This window comes from Moschus berezovskii, chromosome 2 (assembly GCF_049115385.1).
Source record: "Moschus berezovskii isolate FMDL1 chromosome 2, NW_MosBer_1.0, whole genome shotgun sequence".
In the NCBI taxonomy this organism is placed as follows: domain Eukaryota; kingdom Metazoa; phylum Chordata; class Mammalia; order Artiodactyla; family Moschidae; genus Moschus; species Moschus berezovskii.
Window position 1 is genome coordinate 90,875,545 of NC_142461.1, and position 26,933 is coordinate 90,902,477.

General features: G+C 43.4%; 1 protein-coding gene across 1 annotated transcript in view; it reads left to right on the forward strand.

The window, feature by feature from the left end:
* The window catches only part of KIF5C (kinesin family member 5C), a 158,106-nt gene that overhangs the window by 104,194 nt on the left and 26,979 nt on the right, over nucleotides 1–26,933 (forward strand). The window contains exons 12-21 of the mRNA XM_055398476.2: nucleotides 430–605; nucleotides 5,759–5,827; nucleotides 7,464–7,670; nucleotides 9,816–9,962; nucleotides 16,416–16,604; nucleotides 20,079–20,196; nucleotides 22,835–22,911; nucleotides 24,189–24,298; nucleotides 26,463–26,564; nucleotides 26,793–26,853. Of these exons, the coding sequence (XP_055254451.1) occupies nucleotides 430–605; nucleotides 5,759–5,827; nucleotides 7,464–7,670; nucleotides 9,816–9,962; nucleotides 16,416–16,604; nucleotides 20,079–20,196; nucleotides 22,835–22,911; nucleotides 24,189–24,298; nucleotides 26,463–26,564; nucleotides 26,793–26,853 (1,256 nt within the window). The remainder of the gene's footprint in view (nucleotides 1–429; nucleotides 606–5,758; nucleotides 5,828–7,463; nucleotides 7,671–9,815; nucleotides 9,963–16,415; nucleotides 16,605–20,078; nucleotides 20,197–22,834; nucleotides 22,912–24,188; nucleotides 24,299–26,462; nucleotides 26,565–26,792; nucleotides 26,854–26,933) is intronic.

Here is a 26,933-nt window from a genome sequence, read left to right on the forward strand (position 1 = left end):
TGCTGTTAATGAAACAGTAACCTAATTAACTGTAATTAGAGTGCCTCAGAGGTCTGCTTCCCTTTGAATCCATCACCAAAGAGAACATGATTCTAGTAAAGTCCCAGCATATTCCTCAACAAAGAAAAATGTTTGCAAAAAATTCTGGCTATCTCTGCAAAGTTGGATTAGTTGAGAGCTTGCATGGTTGATGGAGCAGTTTACATCAGGAGCAAGGGGGTGTTACATAATCTTCCTCCTTATACTCGTTTTGGTCAATTAACTACGACCTTTCTTGTCAGACAGAAAGAGGACAAACTATTAACTTTAAACAGCTCCTTATTGTGTCCTTTTTGTCTTTTTTGTGGAGTGACTATTTTTGTAACTTTTTCTGGAGGGCTGCATGCTAAATTTCTTCATTGCCTAACTCCTCTTGGCTGTGCTTTGCAGGAGAAGCTGTGCCTGAGGATGAACAGATCAGTGCTAAGGACCAGAAGACTCTAGAGCCCTGTGATAACACCCCCATCATAGACAACATTGCTCCCGTGGTTGCCGGCATCTCTGCAGAGGAGAAGGAAAAGTACGATGAGGAGATCTCCAGTCTCTACCGACAACTGGATGATAAGGTCTGTGGTCAGAGTTTATAGACGTCACACTACAAAAGCTAAAGGTCGCAGGTCCTAGACTTACTGGCTGGAAGCAGCTCAAGCCCCATGGAACCTGATGTAAGACTGAAGACTGATGTTTATGTCAGTTTTCCTAATACTTACCCTAGCTCTTTATTGGGCTGTGCTGTGTGCTAAGTCTCCTCAGTCCTGTCTGACTCTTTGCGACCCCATGGACGGTAGCCCACCAGGCTTCTCTGTCCCTGGGATTCTCCAGGCAAGAACACTAGAGTGGGGATGCCAGGCCCTCCTCCAGGGGAGCTTCCTGACCCAAGGATTGAATCAGCGTCTCTTATGTCTCCTGCATTGGCCGACGGGTTCTTCACTAGCGCCACTGGGGGAACTGGATTCACAGGGAATGGAAACTTTCATGGAAATTTGATTGAAAGATTGGTCTCGGTAGACAGAATCTTCACATCTAGAAAGTGGATGGGACCTTATCATAGCATGAGGGTGGAGGGTGAGTGAACTTTAATTCTCCCTTCTTTTCTTCTCTGGGCTTATCTGTCACCTTTTGGAAATTCCAGTAGTGTCCCAGCTCTAGGGGCAAAGGTGTTGGCTCCCAAAACTCAAGTGTGTACTTTGATCATGTAGCTCTAAGGTCCTGGAATGAGGAGCCAGTAATAACATCAGTAAGGGGCATCTTCTTGAAGTAGTTGGGATATGCTGATTAGGGATGTCCAATTTCTTGGCCGGCTTTTGGGACTCAAAGAATCCTGTCAGTGCACAAACTGGAATAAAGGAAGAGAGATCTTGGAGAACACTGTCTCACTCATCCCCAGTGAAGGTCAGGTTAGGAATCCCAGAGGCAAAGGAAATTAAATTGACGTTTCACGTGACCTTGGCGTATTGCCCTCGGAATACTTAAATCCTTTTAGTTCATTTCATCCGGGTTGCTGATATTTTTAATCTGATTTCATCTTTTCTGCTGTGGTTCTGCTCAGCTCCGAGTGCTTGGGGACACCTCTGGCTTGGATAGAACAGCTTTGTTATGTTAACGTTGTCATTAATCTTACAAGCCTCTTTCTTCTGAGTGAAGCTCAGAGTCTAGTCTCACCTTTACAGGGGAAATGTGACTGCTTGCCCCAAGGAAGCTGGTTCTCTTTGTGCTGTGGCTCTGGGAGTTTGCATTATAACCACAGTGTTAAACTGGGGTCACCCTACCCTTTGGGTGACGTATTTAATAAGATATTCATGCCGTGAGAGCTGGATGAATTACTTTTTAGGCACTAGACATACTGTTCCCCTTCTCTTTCTACCCAGGTATTTTATGTAAATCCTCAAACAAAGTGAGAGAAAGGGGAGATCAATAAGTAAGTGAGCAGTCTATGTGGATTTTTTTTGTTTCTCCAAAGAAATGTTATTGTTGAAGCATATTGCAATTTTTTTTTTCTCATTTAGAATTGAAGGGTTCATTTTTAAGGGATTCCCAAAGAATCCTGGATATGGGATGATAACCTGATTCTGCTCTCTGTTCTCTACGAATAGAAACCAAACATGGTTGGAATTGGGATCTTTTTACCCTGGTAGCATGAGGATTTTTCATGGATCTGAGAAAACTTTAGAGTCTTGAATTGAGCATCTGAAATGTAGGCAATGCCAGGCCTTGGCAGTTTTCAGTTGGTAGCTGGCAGAACTGACCCTGGAGCGCTGCCTCCTAATTCCCAGCCTAGGACATTTTCTGTCATATTCCTTTCCTTTAGTGTATGTTTTGAAAACCCTGATAAGCATACATTTTGAGATTAGCATTCGTGGTCCATCACAGGGTGATGCTGAGAGATCTGGGAAAGGACTTGAGCCCCAAAGCCTCAGCCTGGTGGGGGGACACCAAAGCTTGTCATGCCATTTGTATCTCTACCCATGGATGGCCTGGGTATGTCTTACCAGGCATCATTTTTATTTGTACGCCTTTTAAAGGTTCTAGAAGCTATTTAATGCTTCTGATGATGTTGATGGTTTGATACTTTTAAGAATACGTGAGTTGGGATAGGGCACCTTTATAGATTATTAGTGGCAGTGCTGAAAGTATCTGGTTTAGATAAGATGCTAGCCCAGGGTGCTTAGATAACTTATATTGCCTGGAGGTAGCAGAGCTACAATGAGCTTACGCATCTTCTGACTCCCAGTCCAGTGCTCATCCTATTTTGGCTTCAGCTCTTGAAATGAGGAACTTGTCAGTCCTAATGAATTTGTCTAGAATGTGCTGGAAGAAAGATTCTACGTGCTCTCCTTCCCGCTGCCCCCTCTGTCTCTCTGTGCTGCCCCTCCAGGGCTCGAAGGACAGGTGCTTTCCTAAGGCAGTGCTGTGTGATAGAAAAGCAGGCACTTGAGAGTCAGTCCTGTGGCTGAACAGTGCTGAGACCTGGGCTGATGACCCATCTGCTGAAGTTGTTTTTCTTATCCGTAACATGGAGCTCAGATCTGTTACTTCAGAAGGTTGTGTTGGGGAGTAAACGATTCTAGGACATAGCAGCTGCTCACTAAATATTAGTTTCTTTCTTTTCTATCTTCTCCCTTTCTGTTTGTTTAAGGGAGAAGCCACATGATGGGGATGTCAGAGGGTGGTGGTGCAGAGGTGGGCTGACAGCAAAGTTGTTAAGATAGGCAGTTTGGTCCTGGCGCTGTCTCTTGTTTCCCATCCCCTCTCCAGTGCTTCTGTACTGTTGGAGATGTAAGAGCAGAATTAAGTGTAAGTAGAAGTTGAACTGATGGTATTCATTGAATCATTTCACTGAGTAGTATTGCAACAAAAACATCTTTATTATTAAGGGTGACCAGTAACCTATTGACAACTCACTTATTTCAAATACCGGAATATTTTCTGAAAAGTGTCTGCTAATCCATTATCCACAGACCAGATCTTAACAGTTGGTATCAGAGTGAGCATGTATAAACGTATTCTAAAAGATGAGCTTGAATGTATAGATATTGACTGCACAGCACATCTTCCTCTGAACATTTTGAAAATTAAAAAAAAATTACAACAGACTATGCTAATTCCTTAGAGAAGTTTCCTTAAGAAAGGGTAAGTGCAGGTTTGGAAATGGCTCTGACATAAGCATTTCGTGTTGTTATAATGTAATCCTTGGTCGTCATCCTTTCCAGACAGGCTAAGGGTCCTTGATTTCTCATGGTACCTCAAAAATAACCGTCTCTCAGTCCATCACCCGTCAGGAGCAAGCCTACACCGCCAGGATTTGAAATGAACACAGTTTAAGAACAAAGTGCTTGCACTACTATTCTGTTTCTCTCATGATTTATATCACTTGTAGCCATTGCTTATACATCCCAGGGGAAGAGGTGGCAGTTCTTCCATGTTAAACTTCTTGAGTCTTTTATGTTAAGTTGTTTAATATTTGTGCACTGAGGAACATAAACACTAAAACTGTTTCTGGTAACTGACATTCTAAGTTTATATAGTAGACGAGAAAATATTTCCAACATAATAGTCTTCTAGTTGGGAAAATAACTTTTTTTTTTTTTTTGAGAGATTTCACTTACTCTGGTATAATTTCCCCAATTCTCCTGCCAGAAATCTGTCTTCAAGAGGAAAGCCATGAGTATTTTTTAGAACCATTAAAGAATTTTTAACTTGTAAAAAAATTTTCAAAACTTCGGGGTGAGATGTGCTATGGAGTCCATATCTGTACATTCAAGTGCATCTCTCAGAACCTGTTGACACAGGCCTGAGGCCGGCTGTTAAGATCTAGTCCATGGATAATAGATTTCTAAGCACTTTTCAGAAAGTATTCTGGCATTTGAATTTTCCTATATATAAAATAGTTGAGTTGGTGTTAAAAATTTCAGTAGAAATACGATCTCCCTGAACAGAGAAATAAACCCAAAAGATGTTCTATGCAAATTAAAAGGAGACACCGATCTCATAATATTAATGTTAGAATTTTCTTGCTCTGTGGAAAGCATCAGGCTGTGATACTGGTTAATCTGATTTAACTGACACAACTGAACAGTCAGGAGAGTATCCTGGGGAAAACTGAGATCCTGAAACCCAGGCCCTTGAATTTACCCTCTAACCCCCACTCTGGAAAAGGAGGAAAGCGTGTACAGGTGTCTTAGGGGCTGCTAGTGGAAACACCTGGGCTGCTCCTGGCACAAAGAGGAGCACAGTACTACTGAACTGGATTGAACTCTGCTTGGGGTTTAGACCCCAAAAGCATCATCACACAGGATGTTCTCTTGTTCCTAAGGGAGAGGCACGTGGGAAGCCGCGCTGTCTTTCTGCACCGGCTACGCTTCAGTTTCCTTTGAACTCATGAAAACCTTTGTAACCAAGACTGAATCTCACGCAGTTAGGCACTGGCCGCCTGCCGCTTTGGACCACATCTAGGGAGGGGAGAGGCAGAGATGCTTACGCTGGGCCGTGGGAGGCGGTAGCTCTGGCTTTAGTGGCAGCAACACCTAGTGGCAGCAGCTGAGAGCAAGAAGAGCGAATTAGTCTGGGGAGATCCTTTCCCACTTCAGTGACACACCAGAAACGAAGCAGTCGTGTTTCTGCATGCCAGCTTCCTTGAGATTTTTTTCAGACTGGTAAGAAATTTAGCTCCTAGTCAAAGGCAGCTCTCTAATGCCAAAGATGAATTTTCTAGTAAATGTTTCCTAGTCTAAGTAAGAGGTTTGAAGTAGAAATACTGGTCTCTTTCACCTGTCACGTGGCAGTGTTCCCACTCACAGACGTGTTTGACAAGGTTCGGGACGTGTACCTGTTACATACAGTACAAGGGGTTAGAGAGTCAATCCCTAAGTTTTTGAGCTAGGAATTCACTGTTAACATCTTTGAGTTGGAAGGGGTAACTCCAAAGTCCCTCTCAGTTTCCAAGCCCCACACCTCTGATTTCTGGATGAGAAGGAATTGAGTTGAATGTGGAGGATATTGCTTTTCCCAGAATATCTAAATGTTTCATCGGCTGAGAAAGGTGGATGAAGTGGTGTTTGAACCAATCTCTCATCTGCGAGGAGGCACCATACCATTTGCTTCATCTTATTAGCAGGCTTACAGCTGGCATCCTGGTATCCGACTGCCGTCCATCGAGAAACCAGGCTATCAAAAATGACATAACTAACCACAAAAAATTAAACATGATGTTTCGTTTCAGGATGATGAAATTAACCAACAGAGCCAGCTGGCTGAAAAGCTAAAGCAACAGATGTTGGATCAGGATGAGGTAAAGAATGCAATAATTTTTTTTTTTTTTGCAAAGTCCTTTTATGACTGTCTGTTGTGGCTATCCATAAATTTAATTTGCAAAGAATTTTTTTAAAAAATCACTGAATCATGGGAATTTCTTGGTAGATTTCCTTCCATTGGCTGCTAAAAGCTGATTTTAGCTGAAATTAGAAAATAAATGTCTGACTTGGTAGAGCTCTAGGGTTTTGAGAGTAAGTGGTTGCTACACAATCTATGAAGAGCAGAGACAGAGGAGCTTGGTAGTGGGGCAAAGATGATCCTCCTTCCTCATACCCAGGGCCTAGCACTCCTGGTTCATTCCATTTCAGCCTTTTCTCAGCTTTGCAAATAAGGTAACTGAGGTCTTTGATATACACCATATTCTTGTGCTGTCTTATAGGGAAAAAAATACTCAAAGAGCAAATGTAGAACATAGAGAAGAGGAAAGCACAGAAGACAGGGGTCCGAGCTGTGTTGGTATATATGTGATACACTTCCTAGGAGGCAAAGTTTTTTCAGTCTCTCCCTGGAGGGCACTCAGTTCTCCAGTAGATGTCTTTATTATGTTGTATTTTTGCCAAGTATTTTACAAACAGGAACCTAAGCAAAGAACAGATAGCCAATCTATCAAATACAGATGGTTTGTAATTCCCTTGCTGAGAGCCTAAGTATGTTTTTTCTTCTGTGCTTTAGGGTGTCTTCTGCTTTGTTGCTAAAATGCCATGGATTGGCTCATATGCTGTGATTATAGCACGTGGCTATGGTTCATGGCCCCAGTCCCACCCCTGTCATAGATGTAACACACACTCTCACCGTTTTCTTCGCTTCCTCTTTGTTGCCCTGTATCTCTTTAGGACAGTGATTATGCCCTCTGCGCAAACATTTCCCTTGGCAGGAACCGTCTTTAATTGATTTTCCTCCTGACTATGGTTGAGTGCTCCATTTGTTTAGTGTTTCCTGCCCTCTCCCTTCCATGTGTGGCTGTGCATCTCCAGCTTGGTACAACTGCTGTGATAAGCTTTCTTTTTTGTTACAGTGAAGACTCTTACTATTTTTCTATACTGTCAAGACAATATCTGTTCACTATAGGCAAATCAGAAAATGCAGTAAGCACAAAAGTAATGAAAGTATCCGTAAGGTCAGTCATTCACGTTTTACTAGTGTTAATGTGGGGGGCAAATTCTTCTGTAATCCATGGTTAATATTAAGAAAAATTAGGGACTGCTCTTTTATACTGTTTTGATTGACTCTGAAATTGACCAGTTTACAATGTGAAAAAATGATAATAGTAAAAAGCCATGTAAGTATTATTATGGTCCTTGGAAATTACTCCTCCTTATTCTTTGTTCAACATGTGGAATAGCCAGTGAACTAAAAAGTGTGGTGATTCTTGATCTGTTATCTGTTCTTGGAGTTAAGCTTATGCAGCTTTAAATAAGAAAGAAACAGAAAGAGAAAGAAAAACATATTTTCAAGACAACATGCTATTTTTTCATTTAGCATATGGATATATAGTATGGTTTCTAGTCATCCTGAGCTTTTTCAACTTATTTTCTCTAATCTTTGGGTAGAGCACTGAACATAAACCTTTGAACATTAGATTCACCAATTCCAATGCCATCTGATTTCCCCAGCTTTTAGCTTCCACGAGGAGAGACTATGAGAAGATTCAGGAGGAGCTGACACGTCTCCAGATTGAAAATGAGGCAGCCAAAGACGAGGTGAAAGAAGTTCTTCAGGCTCTGGAGGAGCTGGCTGTCAATTACGACCAGAAGTCACAGGAAGTGGAGGACAAGACCAGGGCCAATGAGCAGCTGACAGACGAGCTGGCCCAGAAAACGGTTGGAGCATTTGTGTGTGGGGGCGGGACTTCCTCGGGTGCCATTCCTGTACTTTTATTGATATTTACTGACAAGACACTACATAGCACGGCAGTTGGCTGAGTGGCTTTTCAGTGCTAGGGACAGATGCATTCTTTGAAATCCTCCAATAATTGAAATAGTTTGTGTAAGTGACTTGTCCACTTGCCCCAGATCTTCGTGTCAGATCTGTTTTATATCTAGGGGATTTATAACACCAGAAGTGATGCCTTGTAGGATACTCAAGAAAGTGCAGACTTTGGAGCCAGAAAAATCCTATTTAGAAATCTGACTTTACAACTGTTAAGCCTTAGTCGAGACATTTAACACTTTAGTGTTCATTTCCTTATCTGTAAAAATGGTGATAATAACATGTTCCTTTCAGGGAATGGGAATTAGTGACAGTTTACATAAAGCGTGGACCTGTGCATATGCTACAGTATCAGCAAATAAATCCCAAAACAGTGTATTGACAGGGGAGCGTGCAAGGCATGGAGTTCACTCTTCCTGTTTACACCTTCCTGAATGCAGCCCATTCCTTCCCCAGCGCTGCTTGTCCTCGCCTAGGAGCTAGCTGTCCTGGTTTGTCTGTTGTCCTGTTTTTCAGCCAGTGCTTCGATCTGCACGTTTCCTAATTTTCAGATTCTCCCAGCGAGAGATACTGCTGGTTCTGCACAGGGAGCTAGTGGCAGAGGGCCAGTGAGCATTTGGTGAAGTGGCTGCTGGTGGAATGTGTCCATTTTCGCTTTTTCTACTTGGAAGATGGTTGGTGGGCAGCCGAGTGGCTGTAACCAGCTGCCCTTGGCACCTCAGTCCAATGGCCTGGTATCATGGGATTTTGCCCAGTCTGCTTGGTGGAAACCACCATCCTCCCGGCAAGGGGAAGTAGCAGATGGTGCAGGAAAGCGCTGATCTGTTGACCGTAGATGCTGCGGATGGAAAACGCTGCTTATTCCATACATTCAGCTGCATGTAGGAAGGCTTTTTAATGTTTCTCAAGATAGGAACTACTGCTTCTGTGGATTTTGAAAACAAAATGAAATAAGCAGTGGCAATGCCTAAATAAAAACAAAAGTGAAAAATAGAAAAACAAAGCAGAAGTTTCATAGGAAAGAAGGAGACTTGGGTTTTTCGGGGCATACTGTTTTCTGCAAGATTTTTTAAACTAGTCTGTGGTATATTTGCTTCCCAAAACAATGAAACATTTTCCACGATACAAGTTTTATTTTCTGTCAGACCAAAGTACTACTAGACTAGTTCAGAGTACTATTTTTGATTATTAAGAAATACTCTCAATAGTAGAATAGTTGCATATGGAAGAATTACATAAATGTCTTTGCATTAACCTTTACAGTTCCATAATTTATGCAGATTATTTTCTCTTTTGGCTGAGTTAATACCAAGAAACCAAAAGATGGCCAATTTGTTGATGGGGAGAGTTTGTTAAGTTAGGTAGTTAAAAATATATGCTTATTGGTATCATACATGAAGAATGTGAAAGGCATGAATTTGTTAATGTTCAGTAATAATGGGGCTCTGGTATGTGTATTTAGAAGCCATCTCCTGTTGAACCAGACTAAATTTGAAATGTGATGAAGAGTGTCCAGTTCTGGTTCACTTGAAGATGGAAAGACTTTTTCGTGGTTGTTCTCTAAACTCATTAATGTCCCTTTGGGTCTTCCAGACCCATCTGTTATGAAGTCAGATGGGAATTTGGAAGTGGTCCCAGGGAGCAGGTCTGTTTGGAAGTGGAGTAGAGGTGGAGACGTTTGCAGGTATGTTTATATCCTGAAGAATGTGGACTGAAACAGAACATCTGGTAGGTAGGATTAGATGTGATTACACATTATAAACATAAGGACTCCTTTTGAGCTTTATTTATTTTTAATAACTTATTCCACTGACCTGGAAATTATCATCTGATATGCAGACTATATCTGATATATCTGATATTCTGTGATATCAGAGAATGCAGAACTAGTCCATAGTTTGGCTTAAAAGGACTCCTGTCGAAATTACGTGAAAGGATAAAAGAACTCCAACCTACATGATGTTATTCTTGATGACACTGTGTGTATGAAATTGATGGGTGGCCCTTTAAATCTGGTGTTAAAATGTGTATTTCAGACTACACTGACAACCACGCAGAGAGAACTGAGCCAGCTGCAAGAGCTTAGCAATCATCAGAAGAAAAGGGCCACTGAGATCCTGAATCTGCTGTTGAAGGATTTGGGGGAGATAGGAGGAATCATTGGTACCAACGACGTGAAGACTGTAAGCCAGCCCTTCTTTTATCCTCTCTGCCGTCACTTATAATGGCACGATCCTGAGCAAGCAGAGTCTGTTTATTCTCCTAAGTATCCAGTGCTTAGCACAGTGTCTTGCATCTGCTGTGTGCTTGACCATATTTGAATGAATGAACAAAAGGCTGATTGAATGACTAAGTAAATTATTATTTTGGTTAAGGAGGAGAAAAAAAATTACCTTTCAATTATAGGAAATGTCCTCAAATCTTGGTTGTCCTTCTGTGAGTTGGTATAGTCCTCAGAATTACATGCCAGTGTCACAAAGCTTTGGGGTTGGATAGGTTAAACAAAAGTTCTACTCAGAAATGTTTCTCCTTTTTTTTTTTTTTAAGTTATCTATTTGTTTTTGTCTGTACTGGGTCTTTTTTGCTGTGCATGGGTTTTCTCTAGTTGTAGTGAGCGGGGGTTACTTTCTGGTTGCAGTCCACAGACTCTAGGAGCATGGGCTTCAGGAGTTGTGGCTCACAGGCTTTGCTGCCCTGCAGCATGTGGGGTCTTCCTGGACCAGGATTGAACCCGTGTTCCCTGAATTGCAAAGTGGTCTCAACCACTGGACCACCATGGAAGCCCTCTCCTTTTCTGTGAAAATACAACAGAATGAAGGTCCCCAATCAATCTGTGAATTAGGAAAGCTTTCAGCTGGAAATAAGAGGAATCTCACGGTGGCTTAATAAAATAAAGTTTCTTATTCATAGTATAAGAAGTCTAGAATCTTGTTATTCAGGTTGTGATCTGCATCACCCGGGAACTTGTTCTAACTAGAGACTCTCAGGCCTACCTCAGACCTACTGAATTAGAAACTGCATTTTAACAAGGGTCCCCAGGTCATTCCTATGCTTCTTGAAGTTTTAGAAGCAACTTTTGGTGCAGGATCTCAACAATGTCACGGATGTAGGTCTTTATCTTCTTTCTGTTTTCCTCAGCCTATGACCTTTTCACATCTGTAGATTTTTTTCTCTTGGTGGCAAGATAGCTTCCGTAGCACCAATCATCATGTCCAAGGCAGGACAGGCTGTAAAACCAGACAGCTTTCATCCAGGAGAGAACTGTATCCCAGAAATCCCCAATAGGCATCCCCTTATACTTTATAGAGGCCAGAATTGGGTCACATGGTCACCCTAAGCTGCAAGGGAAGCTGGGAAAGCAAAGAGAAATAGTTTTACCACAATGGGCTTAAACCAACCATGATTAACCCCTGGGGTGGTGTACATTAGTGCCATCGATAGCAAAGTTATAAGGGACGTGGCATAAAGTCGTCTATGAGTTTAGGAATACAGGGAAATGAGAGTAAATGCTGCTATCAATCAAGAACAGTTTGCCACAAAATAGACAGGACATTGGAAAGATAAGAGCGACATCAAACAAAATAGCTCTCTTGAGGTATAACTGAGATAAAATAAGCTGCATGTATTTACTTTTTTGGCTGTGGTAGGTCTTAGTTGCCGCAGGCAGGATCTCAGTTTTGGCATGCAGGGTCTTGTTCCCAACCTGGGCCCCCTGCACTGGGAGTGTGGAGTCTTAACCTCTGGGGTACCAGGGAAGTCCCAGCTGCACATAAAGTATACAGTTTGAGAAGTTTTGACATATATGTACATTCATGAAACCATCATCCCCGCAATAAGATGATGAGCATGTCTGCCACCTTCAAAAGTGTGTGGGGCTATTTCTGGTCTCTCTAGTCTATTTCAGTGATCCAATCTTTCTACCATAACCATACTGTTTTGATGATTGTTGTTGTTAAGTTGATTACTGTAGGTTTATACGAACTCGAGACCTTCTGTGGAGTAGCCATTGATGAACGTGTGGATTTTATCAAGCCAGGGAATAGTGTTATTGTATTAAACTTCTACCTCAAAGGTTCTTAAAACCAAATTCTTAGAGTTTAGCCTGTTCGCCTTTAAAAGGCCGAATTCTACTTCAGTCTGCTTTGGAGGAACACTCAGGTTTTGAGTTGGGATTGTTAAATACTAGACAGGCCTCCCCAAATTACTTTTGTTTATGGACATTTCTGGGAACCATTGAAAGCTCTTCTTAGGTGGTATAACAGATCGAGGTTTAGAGCATATGACCTCTTGTAAACCCAATCGTTCTTTCATAGAACCTCTATTGTAACTGAATATTTCATGAATCTTTGCAAACGAATCTAATTTTAGCATAGAATTCTCCGGTACTATAAGATTAACCCTATTAAGTTCCAGTTCGGTGATTTTATATTTGAGGATTTATTTTTAGATGCATATGTTGGTGTTGAGCTATAAACTTCTGAGGTTGGAGTGATTAAATGGTCCTTGCAATATGAAGGTGCAGTTGATTTATGGGAAGTTGGTGCCTGCTGCTGATAATGATAAAGGAAGATATTTTTATGCCAAGTTCTAAAATAGAGCTGATGAAAAATGCTAATGAAATCAAGGAGTGTCTGGGTGCTTTGGAATTAAAAAAAAAAAAGAGTCCTTACCTTTGGGAATATGAAGTATGATTGAGATCATTTTTAAGTACTTTGAATATTTTTAAGATATCTTTGAATTCCAGACATTGGATGCCCTAGTTAATTTCATTGATAACTTTCATTTAGATAGCATCATATTCTTAATCATTCTGTTTTTTTCCTTATAATTATGATTTAATTCGTAATTGTAAGGAAAAAGTTCATCATGGCAATGAGCATTAAAGGGGAGTAATTATGTGACTTTGGGCAAGTTACTTTATTTATCTGGGCTTCATATTCCTAATCTGTAAAGTGATAGATGAGTCCAGATTATCTTGAAGATGGTCAGCTCAGGAACTACATGGGTTATGCATATATTTCTTAGATCTATCATTGTGGGTACAGATACTTTTCTTATGGCGATGAGAATTCAGTTGATATAATTCTTTTGATCTAAAAAATGAGATCAAGGAAATCTTTTTTGGTGATCTTATGTTTTTATTCCTAAAAATCCTATTCAATCCCCCTGGTGGTGTTCTGGGGCAAGAGGGAAAGATGGCTGCTGGGGTCTCTCTCAGCCTTCAGTTCTAGGATGCAGCAGGCCTGAACAGCAAAACAATAGAAGAACGCATATTTCTCTAGCTCAGTCATGTCTGGGGCATTTTCAGAGTCCAGGCAATACTTAAGTCAACAAAACAAGATGAGAGCAGCAAATGACAAGATGAGCCTAGTGTTGACTTTATCCAGGTTTGTTAGTGAGCCTCTTCTTTTCATGTTCCAACGTCACCGGTCTTTCTTTAAGGCAGAGATTTCCAGATTTCTAGCCACAAGCAGAATAACAAGTTGAGGTTGATAAACAAAATGGATTGGATTAGCTGCCTAGTTTTCTTCTGACCTCAGGTCTAGCTGAGATGGAGGTGAAGAGATTCAAGCAGGTGACAGAGACCCTGGGCCCCACCTCCATGGGGGACCTGGCTGTGGCTGGACCAGAGATGCAGATAAAACTGTTCCGGATCCTGGGCCTGAAGTCAGCCTTCATCACTGATGGCTCCCTTCTCATCAACTTCTTCAGCACAGCCTGGGGTCTGCTGGGGCTGGGGTGTGAGTTCCAGCCCCCACAGAATGGTGGCTGGGGTCCTCGCCTCCAAGACGGCTTGCTTCTTCATTCCCTTCCTGCTCCTCAACCTCTTGGAAGCACCTTTATCATACCTTGGCTCTGTGCTGCACTTGTAGATAAAACTGACATTTCTAGACGCTTTTTTTTAATAAGGATTTTTTAAGTCCTGTTATCACTTTGTAGGGCTTCACTGGTGGCTCAAGCAGTAAAGAATCTCCCTGCAATGCAGGAGACACAGGAGATGAGGGTTTGATCCCTGAATTGGGAAGATCCTCTGGAGAAGGAGATTGCAACCCACTCCTGTATTCTTGCCTGAAGAATCCCATGGACAGAGAAGCCAGGCGGGCTGCAGTCCATGAGGTCACAAAAGAGTTGGACACAACTGAGTGACTAAACAGCAACAACAGATGACTTTTTATGTCTTAGAATGTGAACAGTCACTTCACTTACCTTTTACTTGGCCTAGAAATGGCACCTTGGATGACTGCTGTATGCTCTAGAGACATGGGTGGGGGGGATTCCTATACAGGCAAAATGGAAGGGGAGGCAGTCTCTTCTGCTGAATTAGTCATCCACACTGGGCCTCATAGTCTAGTACATTCGTTTCAGTCACTGTCAGACCCAGAGGAGAATTATTAAATAATCCTACAGCAGCAAACTCTGATTCTCCTTTTTTAAAATAACAGTATACTGGAATTACTGAAAACTCTGAACTTATATGACTACATACATGAGCTTGTAAGTGGTAAGAAACCTTGCAGTTAATGTTTGCTTGGAGTAGTTTTATTTTTTTTTCCCATCAGACGTAGATTCAAAATCTCCTTTTTGACCTCCTAGAATAAGTACAGGCTTCAGAAATTATGGTTCTGGTTTGAGGGAAGAAATACCCAGTTCTCACTTTGGAGAATGCCCATTATTGTAATTTTTTTTTCTGCTCATCTCCAATTCAGATGTCACCTGGGCATAGAGCACAATGTGCCCTCAGCTGAAGAACGTCTTAGAGGAGGAGATGTGTGTTCCCTTCCCACGACACCCTAACTCGGTTCAGCAACGTTTTCCCCCCAGGAGCTGGTATAGGTTGTGAATTCCACACGAGAGAGATGGATGTCCCCTTAACCTTTATACAGAAAGACAATACACAGGGCACACTTGGTCAGGCTAAAGAATGAGTTTTTCATCTCTGTACTGTGCTGGACTGATCACCAAGGCAGAAGGATAAATCTGAACTTAAAGATTGTGGGGTTTTCTCATCGGTTATCTCCATGATACTGGATTATGAAAGGAGTGTAATGAGTGGTGTTTGGTAGGCAAATTGCTGGCAGTCAGAAATGTAACTGATTAGTAAGAACCTCCGTTAAAGTAAGGGGCTTCCCTGGTGGCTTAACTGGTAAAGAATCCGCCTGCAATGTGGGAGACCTGGGTTTGTTCCCTGGGTTGGGAAGATCCCCTGGAGAAGGGAATGGCTACCCACTCCAGTATTCTGGCCTGGAGAGTTCCATGGACTGTATTGTCCATGGGGTTGCAGAGAGTTGGACATGACTGAGAGACTTTCACTTCTGTTCAAGTAAGGTGGAGTCAGATGTTGATACTTGTGGATTTTCTTGCTGTGAAACTGGACTCTGCATTGTGTTGACTGACCCTGAGACATTTAACAACATTGTTGGGGAATTTTTAGGGGAGGGTTGACACCAGATTACAGGCACTCATCACTGTCCAGTGTACTTTTTACCCGCTGCCAATTTTCAGGGTTGATAGACCACTCCGTGTTCCTAGCTCTTAAATGTCTACTGAAAAAAATAGTCATACGATGAGTTAATAACAGCAATAATGACAAAAGTGGGCAGATGGAGTGTATTGTGAAACATCAAAAAACAGAGTTGGAATCACTGTCGCAGATTAACTGAAGCCTCTGTTCGTGGGATGGGTACTGGAGAGGGCTCTTGTTTTCTCCTGAGGTGCTAGGATGCCCTCTGGTGGTTAAACAAAATATTCTCAGTTACTTTGCTCAAAGCTATCTGGGCATCTCAGCAAATGGGTTTCTATCCCAAGTATCTTGCTACATTATTTGTATCCTGTAGAGCTCTGAAAATTAGGCAACAAATACGAGAAGGTACAAGAATTCTGGTTGTCAGAATTTTTTCTTCTAAAGGTGAATTTAAACCGTTATTCTCAGGTGATCTTAACTAAGCGAGATTCCCGTGTGCTTGGAAGGGGCAGGCATGTAGGGGCAAGTAAACATTGGCCATAATGAGAAGTCATTCAGGAAGACTTTCATCCAGAGGTGTTTCTGGTGATAGCACGTTCTTGTTCATTCAGTTCAGTTCAGTTCAGTTCAGTTGCTCAGTCATGTCCGACTCTGCGGATTCTTTAATTGAGAACTATATAGAGAATCCTGTGTATTTCAACCTTTGATTATAGAAACATGTTCAAGCTCTTAGACTGCTTGTTTCTCTGGATAGCAGGCTGTAGAGAACATAATTGAAGTTTTGAATGATTTGGGACTCAGGATCACCTTTAGGAACACTGAGTTTTGCTGCCCTTCCAGAAATGTAAGGAACACCTCTTCAGAGTTATCTCTTTTTAAAATTTCAATATCTTTTTCTACTGATATCATCTCTTTCATTATAGAAAATCAATTGTAATGAAAAACCTGGTTAACTGAAGATTTTATTAGTTGAGGTTTTTTATTGGAAGTTTTATACGAAGTTTCAGAGAACTTGGGGATGAACCTATAGTTCAACTTGTGGTTCTCAGCTTGTGGTCCTGTGATTAGGGATTCTTAACCCAGAAATCCACAGACATCCCCATGGACAGGTTTCAGGGCCCTGTGAACCTCTGGCAATCGTAGGCATCATTGAGTGGTTCCCTCCTGTACTCAGTTGGCAGATGTGAACGGAGTCATTGAAGAGGAATTCACCATGGCCCGGCTGTACATCAGCAAGATGAAGTCGGAGGTCAAATCTCTGGTGAACCGCAGCAAACAGCTTGAGAGTGCCCAGATGGACTCCAACAGGAAGATGAATGCCAGCGAGCGGGAGCTGGCGGCTTGCCAGCTGCTCATCTCCCAGGTAGGCCTTCCCTTCGTTCTCATGTCACAGCCTTGTGCTCTGGAAATCTGCTTCCTCCACGCTCTTGCTGAGGCTGACGATGCCTAATAGGGACGACTGATGGACTTGTCCATGGCCTGCCAGGCGGTGACTGGCCAGGCTTATTCTTAAGGCTAGGTTTAGTTGTACAAATTACATGAATTACCTTCAGTCTTTTTTTTTTAAGGGATGTGTCTACATATCTTTATCTAGCTATTTATAAATAAGTAGGTAGGAAGGTAGGTAGGATAGATAGTGATGTATAATGAATGGAAAAGATTCAGTTCAGTTCAGTGGTCAGTCGTACCCAACTCTTTGCCACCCCATGGATTGTTGCACGCTTCCCTGGAAAAGTGGAAAAGATTGGGCGGCATCTAAAACACCTCTCAGCTAAGGCAGCATCCTTTGATCTTTTAATCTGTACCACAGATCCAGTTTAATATGGGAAACTGCCACCACTACCAGTATAGCAGTAGCAGGAAACATCTTACCGAGTGCTTGCAGTGCGCTGTATATTGTGTTAAGCCCTTTCCACGCATTCTCTCACTTGATCTTTAGAAAAATTCTGATAGGCAGGTGTTATGATTATCCTTGCCTTTTAGATAAGGAGGATGAGACTTGAAAGATTAAATATGCTGTCCAGACTCTCATAGCCAGTGAAAGGCAGAGCTGGAACTCAAACCTTTGTGTGGGAACTCAGAGCCTTGAAGGGATTTTCAAGCCCCAGTGATAATGTACTCTTCTGTCCATTGGAAAGCTTTTTCATTTTAGCATGGTGGTTTCAGAAAACAGCAGCCTTGTTTCTGGTCTGCCACCATACCTGAGGCTGGCGTTTGGGTTTGAGGCTTCTGTGAGTGGTCCAGTGTGTGCTGCTCACTGCCTCAGTCCAGGCATTAAAATAGCTAAAGTCATTTGGGGAGAGCAGATACCAGCATGTAATGGCACATCTGACAGTGCTGAGAAGCAGACGAAAGCACACTTCATCCTGTATGCTTTTAAACAGGAATGTGTCATCATATAACCATCTCCAGCCTTGTCTCCTACTGTAATCATTTAAGAGATGAAAATTAAAGCATCAAGTTTCCATTTTATAAATAACATAGTAAGCAAAGAAGTGTTTAAGAGATTAGTCAGAGCCAGTGTATAATAGTGAAATTTATATACATTGTTGAGAAAAGTATAATTTGGTCAGTCCCTTTGGAAAGCACCTTGGGAATCAAAACCCATAAAAGCGTAAGTATACTTTGGCCAGTAATTTCACTTATAGCATTTTTCATTGTTAATGAAAGTGAAAATTTTTCATTTCATATGGTATTATCATTCTCTGATTTAAAATATTAGCACTTACATGGAAGATGTTGATTGCAATATTACTTTCATTTTAATAAAATAAAATAGGCAACTATTTATTGAGAGACTAATAACATAAAGTTACATGGAAGGATATTATGCAGCTCTTACCAAAAATGTATGAAACCTAGGCATTTGGAAAGTATAATTATATAAAGTTAAATAAAAATGGAAATGCCAAGTGACAGATCCATGCTGTACCTTGCAACTTGGTAAAATATGCATTTGTATGGATGCAACCCACTCCAGTGTTCTTGCCTGGAGAATCCCAGGGGCAGGGCAGCCTGGTGGGCTGCCGTCTGTGGGGTCGCACAGAGTCGGACACGTCTGAAGTGACTTAGCAGCAGCAGCATAGGTAAGACCAGGAATATAGGAGGAAAATAGTTGATAGAGTGGTTTATGGGTGAAATTTATACTACTTTTTCTGGCATTGCTGGACTCTGAAATTGAAAATTGAGAAGAAAAACGATAAACATTAGGGCATAGTACACTTGAGGTTTGATTTCCAGGTCACCTGTTACTCTGAGAGCATGTGCTTCTGAAGCACTCTGTCTCTAACATTTGAAGGCCGACGCAAATACACAGACAGAGGCCCTGCGGCCCAAAGCCCACTGTCTTTCCTTCCATCTGGACACATCAGCCTCCATGTCCAAGTCAGGCCCCTTCCGCATGTTCTGTGAGCTGATGGAGCTGTGCAACTGTGTCAGCTGCAATCTATGTAAATGGATGATGGAAGCTGCGCTGCTGCTCCCGGGAGTGACCTTAGGGTCATTAGAGTAAGGAGTTTCTAGTTTTCCAGACTCACTGTGATCTAGAAGAGGATGTGGATTCCACGTGGGCACGTTCCCTTGGCAGAGAACTTTGCTCGGTAGACTGGGGTGCAGCCAGAGGACTGCCCAGGTGGGGTGCTCTAAAGTGTCAGGCCCAGGACTGGGGCCCCAGTTGCCCAGATCTTAAGAGTGACACACACTCAAGGTGTGTAAGATTGGAGTCAAGAATATTAGGATGGTTTGGGGTTAAAGAATAACTGTGTTGGTTAGACAGTGCTTTCTGCATTAGCAGCAGATACAGTTTTCCCTTAGGTGCTATTTTCTACTCTGCCACAATTTACACAAACCAAAGATTTAGTCATTGCTTTTTTCAAAAGTAAGAAAAACCTTGTTTCTTTATTTTCTGACATGATCTAAGGAACCTGACAAAATATTTCCAGCTAAAATGCTATTATCTCCTTTGTTTATACTCATCCTTGTCACCAAAAGCTATGCTTATAAAATATCTGCTTCAACAAAGTCCCATTTCCCAGAGGTTATTTCGTTACATTAGAGCTCCATCTCCAGGGTCCTCCTGCCTAAATATGATCCATGTAGATATGGGGGAGGAGGCGTCTGCATATTTCCACTTGCCTCGAGGTGACTACTGTTCTTGTTCAGTCACAAGCTCTCATTCATTCATTTATTCCTTCCTCCATTATTATTTATTAACTCTATGCTTTCATGGAGCTATCAGGTAGAAAAAAAAATAGATGAATCAAAAAGAAGTTAGGTGCTATAAGAAAATGTTGGGGCCCAAGTAAGAAGGATCCAGCCAGGCCCATGTCTGGCAGGGTGTTGGGGAGAGCTTCCTAGGGAGAAGAAAATGGAAACACAAAGTCTCTGAAATAGGAATTGTTGTGCTTGAAAGGCAGAAAGTGTAAAGACATAATACTTGAGTTCCAAAGAAGAAATCCAAAGGTGCAAGTTCAAAGAATGAAGCCCGCAGCCTTGACACTTTTCCAGCCCCTTTCTTTCCAGCAGACTCTGTTTTTTACAAAGAGGAAAACCATCTTGGGCTTTGATATTTCAGTTTAATAGATGGTAAGGAAGGACGTGGTAAGAAAAGCCATGAGCAGGGGAATGAGGCAGAGAAGCTCATGGGAGAAAGAGGACTGTCTTAGCCTGTGATCCCAGATCCCAAGCCTAGGGCAGAATAGGCACTTGGCTGTTGGGACTCAAACAGAGGAGTCAAGAACTCCTGCTCTGTTGCGTTTTCCTGTTGGACGGTCCTGGGCAAGCCAGGATAATCACTCGCTAGTCACTCACAGCCCCCTTTCTGTCTGCTTGTTTAAAGCATGAAGCCAAGATCAAATCCCTGACGGACTACATGCAGAACATGGAGCAGAAGAGGAGACAGCTTGAAGAGTCCCAGGACTCGCTCAGTGAAGAGCTGGCCAAGCTCCGAGCACAAGGTGAGCAATCAGCCTCTTTGCAGGTGTCCAGTGGTTGGCCTGAACCAGGCCCTCCATAGTTGGCTGGACTCTTGATGTTTAATTTGCTCAGTTAAAGCATTTGTATGTCTACTGAAAACAGTGGCATAACTGGAGTGGGGAAGGGGGTAGAGAACCATCTAGAAGACTGCCCCCTCCCCATATCTGCTTCGCTTTGCGTTTTCCCTCAGTCCACCCTGCTGCCCAAGTCAGAGTCCTCTCCCTCCTTCACCTCCTGCCTCCATTCTGTCACCAAGGCCTGTCCATTCAACCCGCCAGATGCTTCTCTGGTTCTGTTCATCTCCAGCTTCATCGTCACTGACCTTAATCCTAATTAAGAATTGTGGCTCCATTCATTGACCGAGGGCCTAAACCCTGACATGTTCGAGGCTGGCCACTGTGCTGCATCCCAAGGGAGGATTCCAAAATCAGGTGCTACCTTATGTCCAGCCCCAGACCTCCAACCTTTCCATGCTGTCCTGTTGCTCTAAATATCAGTTCTGAACTTGCACCCGTGGTTCCCCTGCATCTTGCATCATTTGAGCAAACTCTGCCTTTTCCAGACAGTCTCCCGACCCCTTTGTGGAAGAATGTGCTCAGTACATAGGAAGCACTCAATAAATATGAACAAATAGAAGAGACTCGAGAGAAATGACTGGAAATGTAGAAACCAGGACAGGATTAATGATGCATGTGTTGTGGTGAAACGGGAACACACAGATCTTATGAGCTGCAAAGAAAGCTGGTAAAATCCCTTTGGGAAGCATTTTGAAAATACATATTAATCATGCTAACACTTTTCATACCTTTTACTCCTCAAATCTCAAATACTCATTGCAGAATTCTCGAGAATTCATTGTTTATATTAGTGGAAAAAAAGGAAATCACCTAAATGTCCAACAGTTAAATGAACTATGGTATGTGGTTTAAAAGAAGGAGATGAAATACATGAAGACCAAGCAACAATGTCTACAGTGCATTAGATTAAACATCATAATATGTAGTTTTATCTTTAGTGTGGTTATAACATTTAAAAATCAGTGGATACTTATGTTTGAAGCCCTATAAAATTAATATTTGAAGGGAACATGGTTTTAGTAGGGTAATAGGATTGGTGACAATGTTATCTTTTTTTTATTTATTGTTGTATTGTCTATTTGCTCAGTAAATATATTTTGCTTCAAATGGCAATATTAAATTAACAAAAAAGGAGAACACACCCACCCCGGCTATGACCTTGTAAGGTTTTCTTTATGAGATAAGGGATGTTGGGAATAGAATGCTCTGCCCAAAAGTTGACATGGAAAAGAAGCTTTCCCTCTGGTCAATGACTTCTGCAGTGGTGCCGCTGAAACAAAATCAAAGCAAAAATAGCTGATGTCCACTGAAAAAGATGCATAACGTGAAAGTTGTGAGTTAAGTTTTATTTGGGGCAAAATGAGGACTGCAGCCCAGGAGATTGCACCTCAGATAGCTCTGAGAAAGGGCTCCAACACGGTAGTGTGGGAAGGTCAATATATATGATTTTGGTGAAGGGGGAGTTCACACAATCAGGCATGTATGTTGCATAAGGTTTTCTGCTAGCCATGAGGAGCCAAATTTCACCATGAAGATATTTAGTGCTTTTCTTGATACGAGGAGATGCAAGGATTGGGATCATGAAATCAGTCCTTGAAAATATCTATCTAAAGACCAGTTTCCCTGGAGCACAAAATGCCTCATTTCTCCACCCTTGGGCGCCCTTCAGGGCGTGTCGAAGGTCAACAGCTGCAGGAACTCAGGGTTCAGTCTCTGCAGAGGCAGCTGGCAAATGCCCTTGGCAAGTCCCAATTTGTAGTTGACACTGAAATAAAGTGAAACAGAATGGAGAGAATACTTAATGACTTGAATGTCACTGTTGGAAACCCTTTTGGTCCCTCCACCTGAGGCTGCCCATGGTTCCCTGGGCTCGGCAAGACCACTGACCAAGAGGAGGGTGGGGCTGATGCCCCCTCCCCAGAGGTGTGTCACATAGCACCATGCCCCCAACACACAGCGTGGGCTTCCTGCTTAGTCTGGAGAGAGTTATTTTATGTTTCTGTTCTCTTTGTGCTTGTGCCTAGGTTATTTTCCTGCTTCAGATTCTTAGAGAATACCCATGGGAGGTAAATTAGCTCTTTCTGAAACTCTAATAGTGGCAGGAATCCAAATACCACTAATATTGGCAGAGAGCGTTGTCAGTGACCATGCACGTTTATGCACACTGGCAGGAGTGGCTCACCAGGCCTGGTGCGGAGCAGTCCTCTGAGGGCACGGAGTGGCAGCCCCATCAGGTCTAGCATAACCACTCTAGGTTCATATGTCCCCTCCAATTGCCATTCTCCCTGGAGGACTTCCACAGTCTCCCTGGAGAGATCAGCCTTGATTTAACAAGCTGGAAGTCCTGAGGTGTGGAGGCTATCTGACAGTGACATTCAAGAAGTCCCCCTTCAGAGGCACGTTACTTTATCCCATGGCGGTAACTTGGTGAGATAAGCTGATGTTTCACCATATTCCTTTCTGTTGTGGTTTTTAAAATTTTTTTTTGGATGGGAATCCTGGTGGTTAAATCTTTTACATCATCCTTTAAAATTCAAAACAGAAAAAATGCACGAAGTCAGCTTCCAGGATAAGGAAAAGGAGCATCTGACCCGGCTGCAGGATGCTGAGGAAATGAAGGTGTGTATGCAGCCCCTTCCAGGAGCCCTTCATGCCTTGGGACTAGATTTCCTTCATCTGGGAAAATCCAGCTCCTTTCCGAGATGTGTGTGGGGAGCGGGACTGGGGCTGGGCGTCAGAGCTGCTCTCAGAGGATGGCTGGACTTAGAAGTGAGATGGAGTGCAGGTGTCCAGGCCCCCGAGATGTTTGCAGACAGTAGTTACATTGTATCAGTACATTTCTCTTCCTGCTCACAAGCAAGAGGGAGAGAGTGCACCTTCCAGTAGCTGTGCTGGCCAGTCGTCACAGCCTCCGCAGAAACAGTCACCCCTCTTTTGAATGGAAGGAAGGACCTCCCCTCTATCTTTTAAAGAAATACCCCCGATTTGAATTTTCATCTCAAACAGAGGGGTCTTTGTTTTGGTCACATTTTTAACAGGAATGGAAATGTGGGAAAGAAGATTGGGAAATAAGGGTTTTAGGTGGATAAAATGAGACAGGAGAAAATGTGGAACTTTGATTGTGTGTGTGTGTGCATGTGTGTGCATGCTTAGTTGCTCAGTCATGTGTAACTCTTTGTGACCCCATGGACTATAGCCTGCCAGGCTCCTCTGCCCATGGAATTTTCCAGGCAAGGTTCCTGAAGTGGGTTGCCATTTCCTTCTCCAGGGGATCTTTCCGACCCAGGGATTGATCCCTCCTTTCTTGTGTCTCCTGCATTGGCAGGTGGGTTCTTTACTACTAGAGCCACCTGGAATAGTTTTAGACAAACCCCAAGCTGCACTGGGTGTGAGTCCCATAGTTAACGTGATGCCATGCTGTTCAGCCAACAACCCTGTCTCACCTGGCTGGGCCTCTCCTGGGTTCACATCACTTTGGTGGAAAGGTCTGCTGGGAGCATCATCATAAATCCATGCAGTGGACAGGGCCGGGAGATTATTGACATTTTACTGGTGGGGAAGTGCAGCTCAGAGAGGTGCCACGACCTGAGGTCAACCAGGTGGTAAGACGTCAGTGACCTCAGGGTGACCTGGCGAGAGAAGCTGTGTGGCTCAGGTGAGCTATGGAAGGTCAGACCCTTTCCTCATGAAATATGGTCATTTGCCCATGGGAACTACTCAGTTTTCTAACAGATCCTTGGATTTTGTTGTCACTATAAAGCCAGGTAGGTCCTGGGCCCTGGTGTGGGGATCTGACAGGTGAGGGCGGGTGGAATAGGAGGTAGCGATCTGGTCTGGGCACAGCGCAGGCTGAGAACCAGTAGCGGCTGACACATTTCCCCCGGCCTGGGTTGCAGAAGGCACTGGAGCAGCAGATGGAGAGTCACCGGGAAGCTCATCAGAAGCAGCTGTCCAGACTCCGGGATGAAATCGAGGAGAAGCAGAAAATCATCGATGAGATTCGGGAGTGAGTTTACCCCGGGGGACTTGCAGGGCGTGGAGGCGGGCACAGGCCCTGAGCCAGCCTGGAGGGACGTAGTGTCTAGCCTAGCTCTCTGCCTTCCCTGCCCTGTGGGCGCTGGGCTCTGCCCTAGTGTCACAGGGAGCTGGGTTGTGATGCTTCTGAGGTCTGTTCCCTATCTGGAGTCCACCCTCTGGGGCCTCTGGTGGGCAGGTGGCAGGTTAGCCCAGCTGCCCTGCCTGGTGCCCTGCAGAGCAGGACACATTGGTGACTCAGTGGACAGACACGTGCCCCTGTAGGTGGGGATGAATTCCTGTGAGAGTGTAAAAAAGCCTGAGTTGGTCCTGACTTGGGGGTTCTGCTGGGTTAATAAATGCTCCAGAGGAGACCGAAAGCTCCTGCTGCCTCCTCGCCCAACACGAACCTGCGTCTGCACAACCTGGAGCCACCTGGTCACACATGTGGGCTCTTAGGGACCCACGCTGTTGGTTGTCTGTTTGTGCTCGAGGACGTCATTGCAGCTGGGCTCCACTGACACTTTCTCAAGGCCACTCTGTTGCAGCTGCTGCTGAACAGCCCCCCTGCTCAGTAATGACCCCTCCCCACTCCTCTCACCTTCCCACATCAACACAAGTCCCCAGGCTGGGCGGCACCTTTAGGATCCTCTCCTGAGGATTCTTAACATTTTTGCACAGTGAGTCCCTTTGCAGAACAATGTGTTTACATGTCCCAAATAAAAGAGGAAAACAAAGAAAACCAGTTATATTGAAGTACACTGAAATACAGTTCATTCCATGCCCCCATGTCCCCCGCTCCAGTCTAGACTAAAGGTTCCCTCCTTTCTGTATCTATAGATGAAGAAACAAGATTTCTATACAGACTCAAAGCTAAATGATTTCCTTAAGGTCATACTGTTAAACAGGAGTCAAACTGGAGTTGCAGTTATTCTCCAGACTACTGATCCAAATCTCTTTGCTTGTACCGCACATTTGCATTTTAAAAGCAAACGTGTAAATCATGCCATGGGTAGAATCTGTGCACAGTCTACCTCGGAAAGCACTTAGCATCATCTCTCCCCTTTGGGGCCACCCCATGCTCCCTCTCAGGTTGTGCTTTCACCTTTAAGCATGGCTTTTATTATTCTGATGAATCACCCACAGATCATTCAACTGGGAGGAAAGGGAAGGGAGGGAATGGAGGTGAGAGAGATGGAGGGTCTCTGAATGAGTTGACAGGTGGGGGGAGTTTCCTTGGTCTATGCCTTTCATCTGGCCTCTGGGTTTTCCTTCAGATAGTGTGTAAGCTATTCTGTATGGTCATGCAGGCATGGGAATACAAAAGGTTTTATGTGGATAGCACGTATGCTAAGTCATGCCCAACTCTTAGAAACCCAATGGACTGTGGCCTGCCAGGCTCCTTTGTCCATGGGATTCTCCAGGCAAGGTTCCTGAAGTGGGTTGCCATTTCCTTCTCCAGGGGATCTTTCCGACCCAGGGATTGATCCCCCGTTTCTTGTGTCTCCTGCATTGGCAGGTGGATTCTTTACCACTAGCACTACCTGGCAAGGACTGGGGTACATAAAATGACCCAGTGTTCCCATCCAGGTGGTGAGTTTCTTTTTTGCAGCTGCCCAGACTTTCTTTGTGTTTCCTCTCTCAGACCACTGCCCCCGCTTCCCCCTCCTCTCCCAGCCAAAGACCTCACAAAGCAGAATGTTCCCTGTGCCAGCCAGGGAGTTAGACTTGGGAGATGTATTCAGAGCATCAGAGCAGAGAGGAAGGGAAGGTCAGAGTGGCCAGATAAGGTTCCAGGAGTGCATGCGTACCATCTGTGGGGCAGAAAAAGAATTCTTACTGGGCTCTCTTTTCCTGTTTTAAAATATTGGTCCCTTTCCCATCTCATTTTTTTTCCCTTCCAGAGCTCTTGCATAAGCCAGCTATAAATACATTCTTAAAGCCTTATGTTTCATGCCTCTTAGATGTTCCCAGAAATTAGTTTTCACTCGGGCAGGGAGGAAGCTGTGAGGTTGTTCTCTGATCTCTCAAAATCCTCCAGAATTGTCGCCTTTATTGCACAGAGCTAATGGGCTTGGAACAGAATCATGTCTTCAATCGCATGACTCAGAATCTCAGGGTGGTGTGGAATGCGTTGCTGTTTCCTCTCATTTCAGTTTGAATCAGAAACTGCAACTAGAACAGGAGAAGCTCAGTTCTGATTATAACAAGCTGAAAATAGAGGACCAAGAGAGAGAAATGAAACTGGAAAAGCTCTTGTGAGTACGCTTTAAACATTTCCTGTGTTTTCTCTCATCCCCATGAAATCTCCACCAGTCCACACTGGTGATTCAGGTACCAAGATATTCAGGTTAGGTCGGGCCAATTTAAAAGCAGACCCTGAGTTGGTGAGCTGGTTTGTTTTGTTGATACATCTGCAGATGCATGGTGTCTGTGTGAATCTCTGATGCCCCTTTGGTGGTTCATGGTTCCTTTCTGTTTTATAGATTGCTCAATGATAAAAGGGAGCAAGCCAGAGAGGACCTCAAAGGGCTGGAGGAGACAGTGGTATGTTGACGTGTTTCCCAACTCATTTTAGTCTCAAAGACCAAATTTGTTTATGATCTTTTGAATCTGTTTCTTCTAAA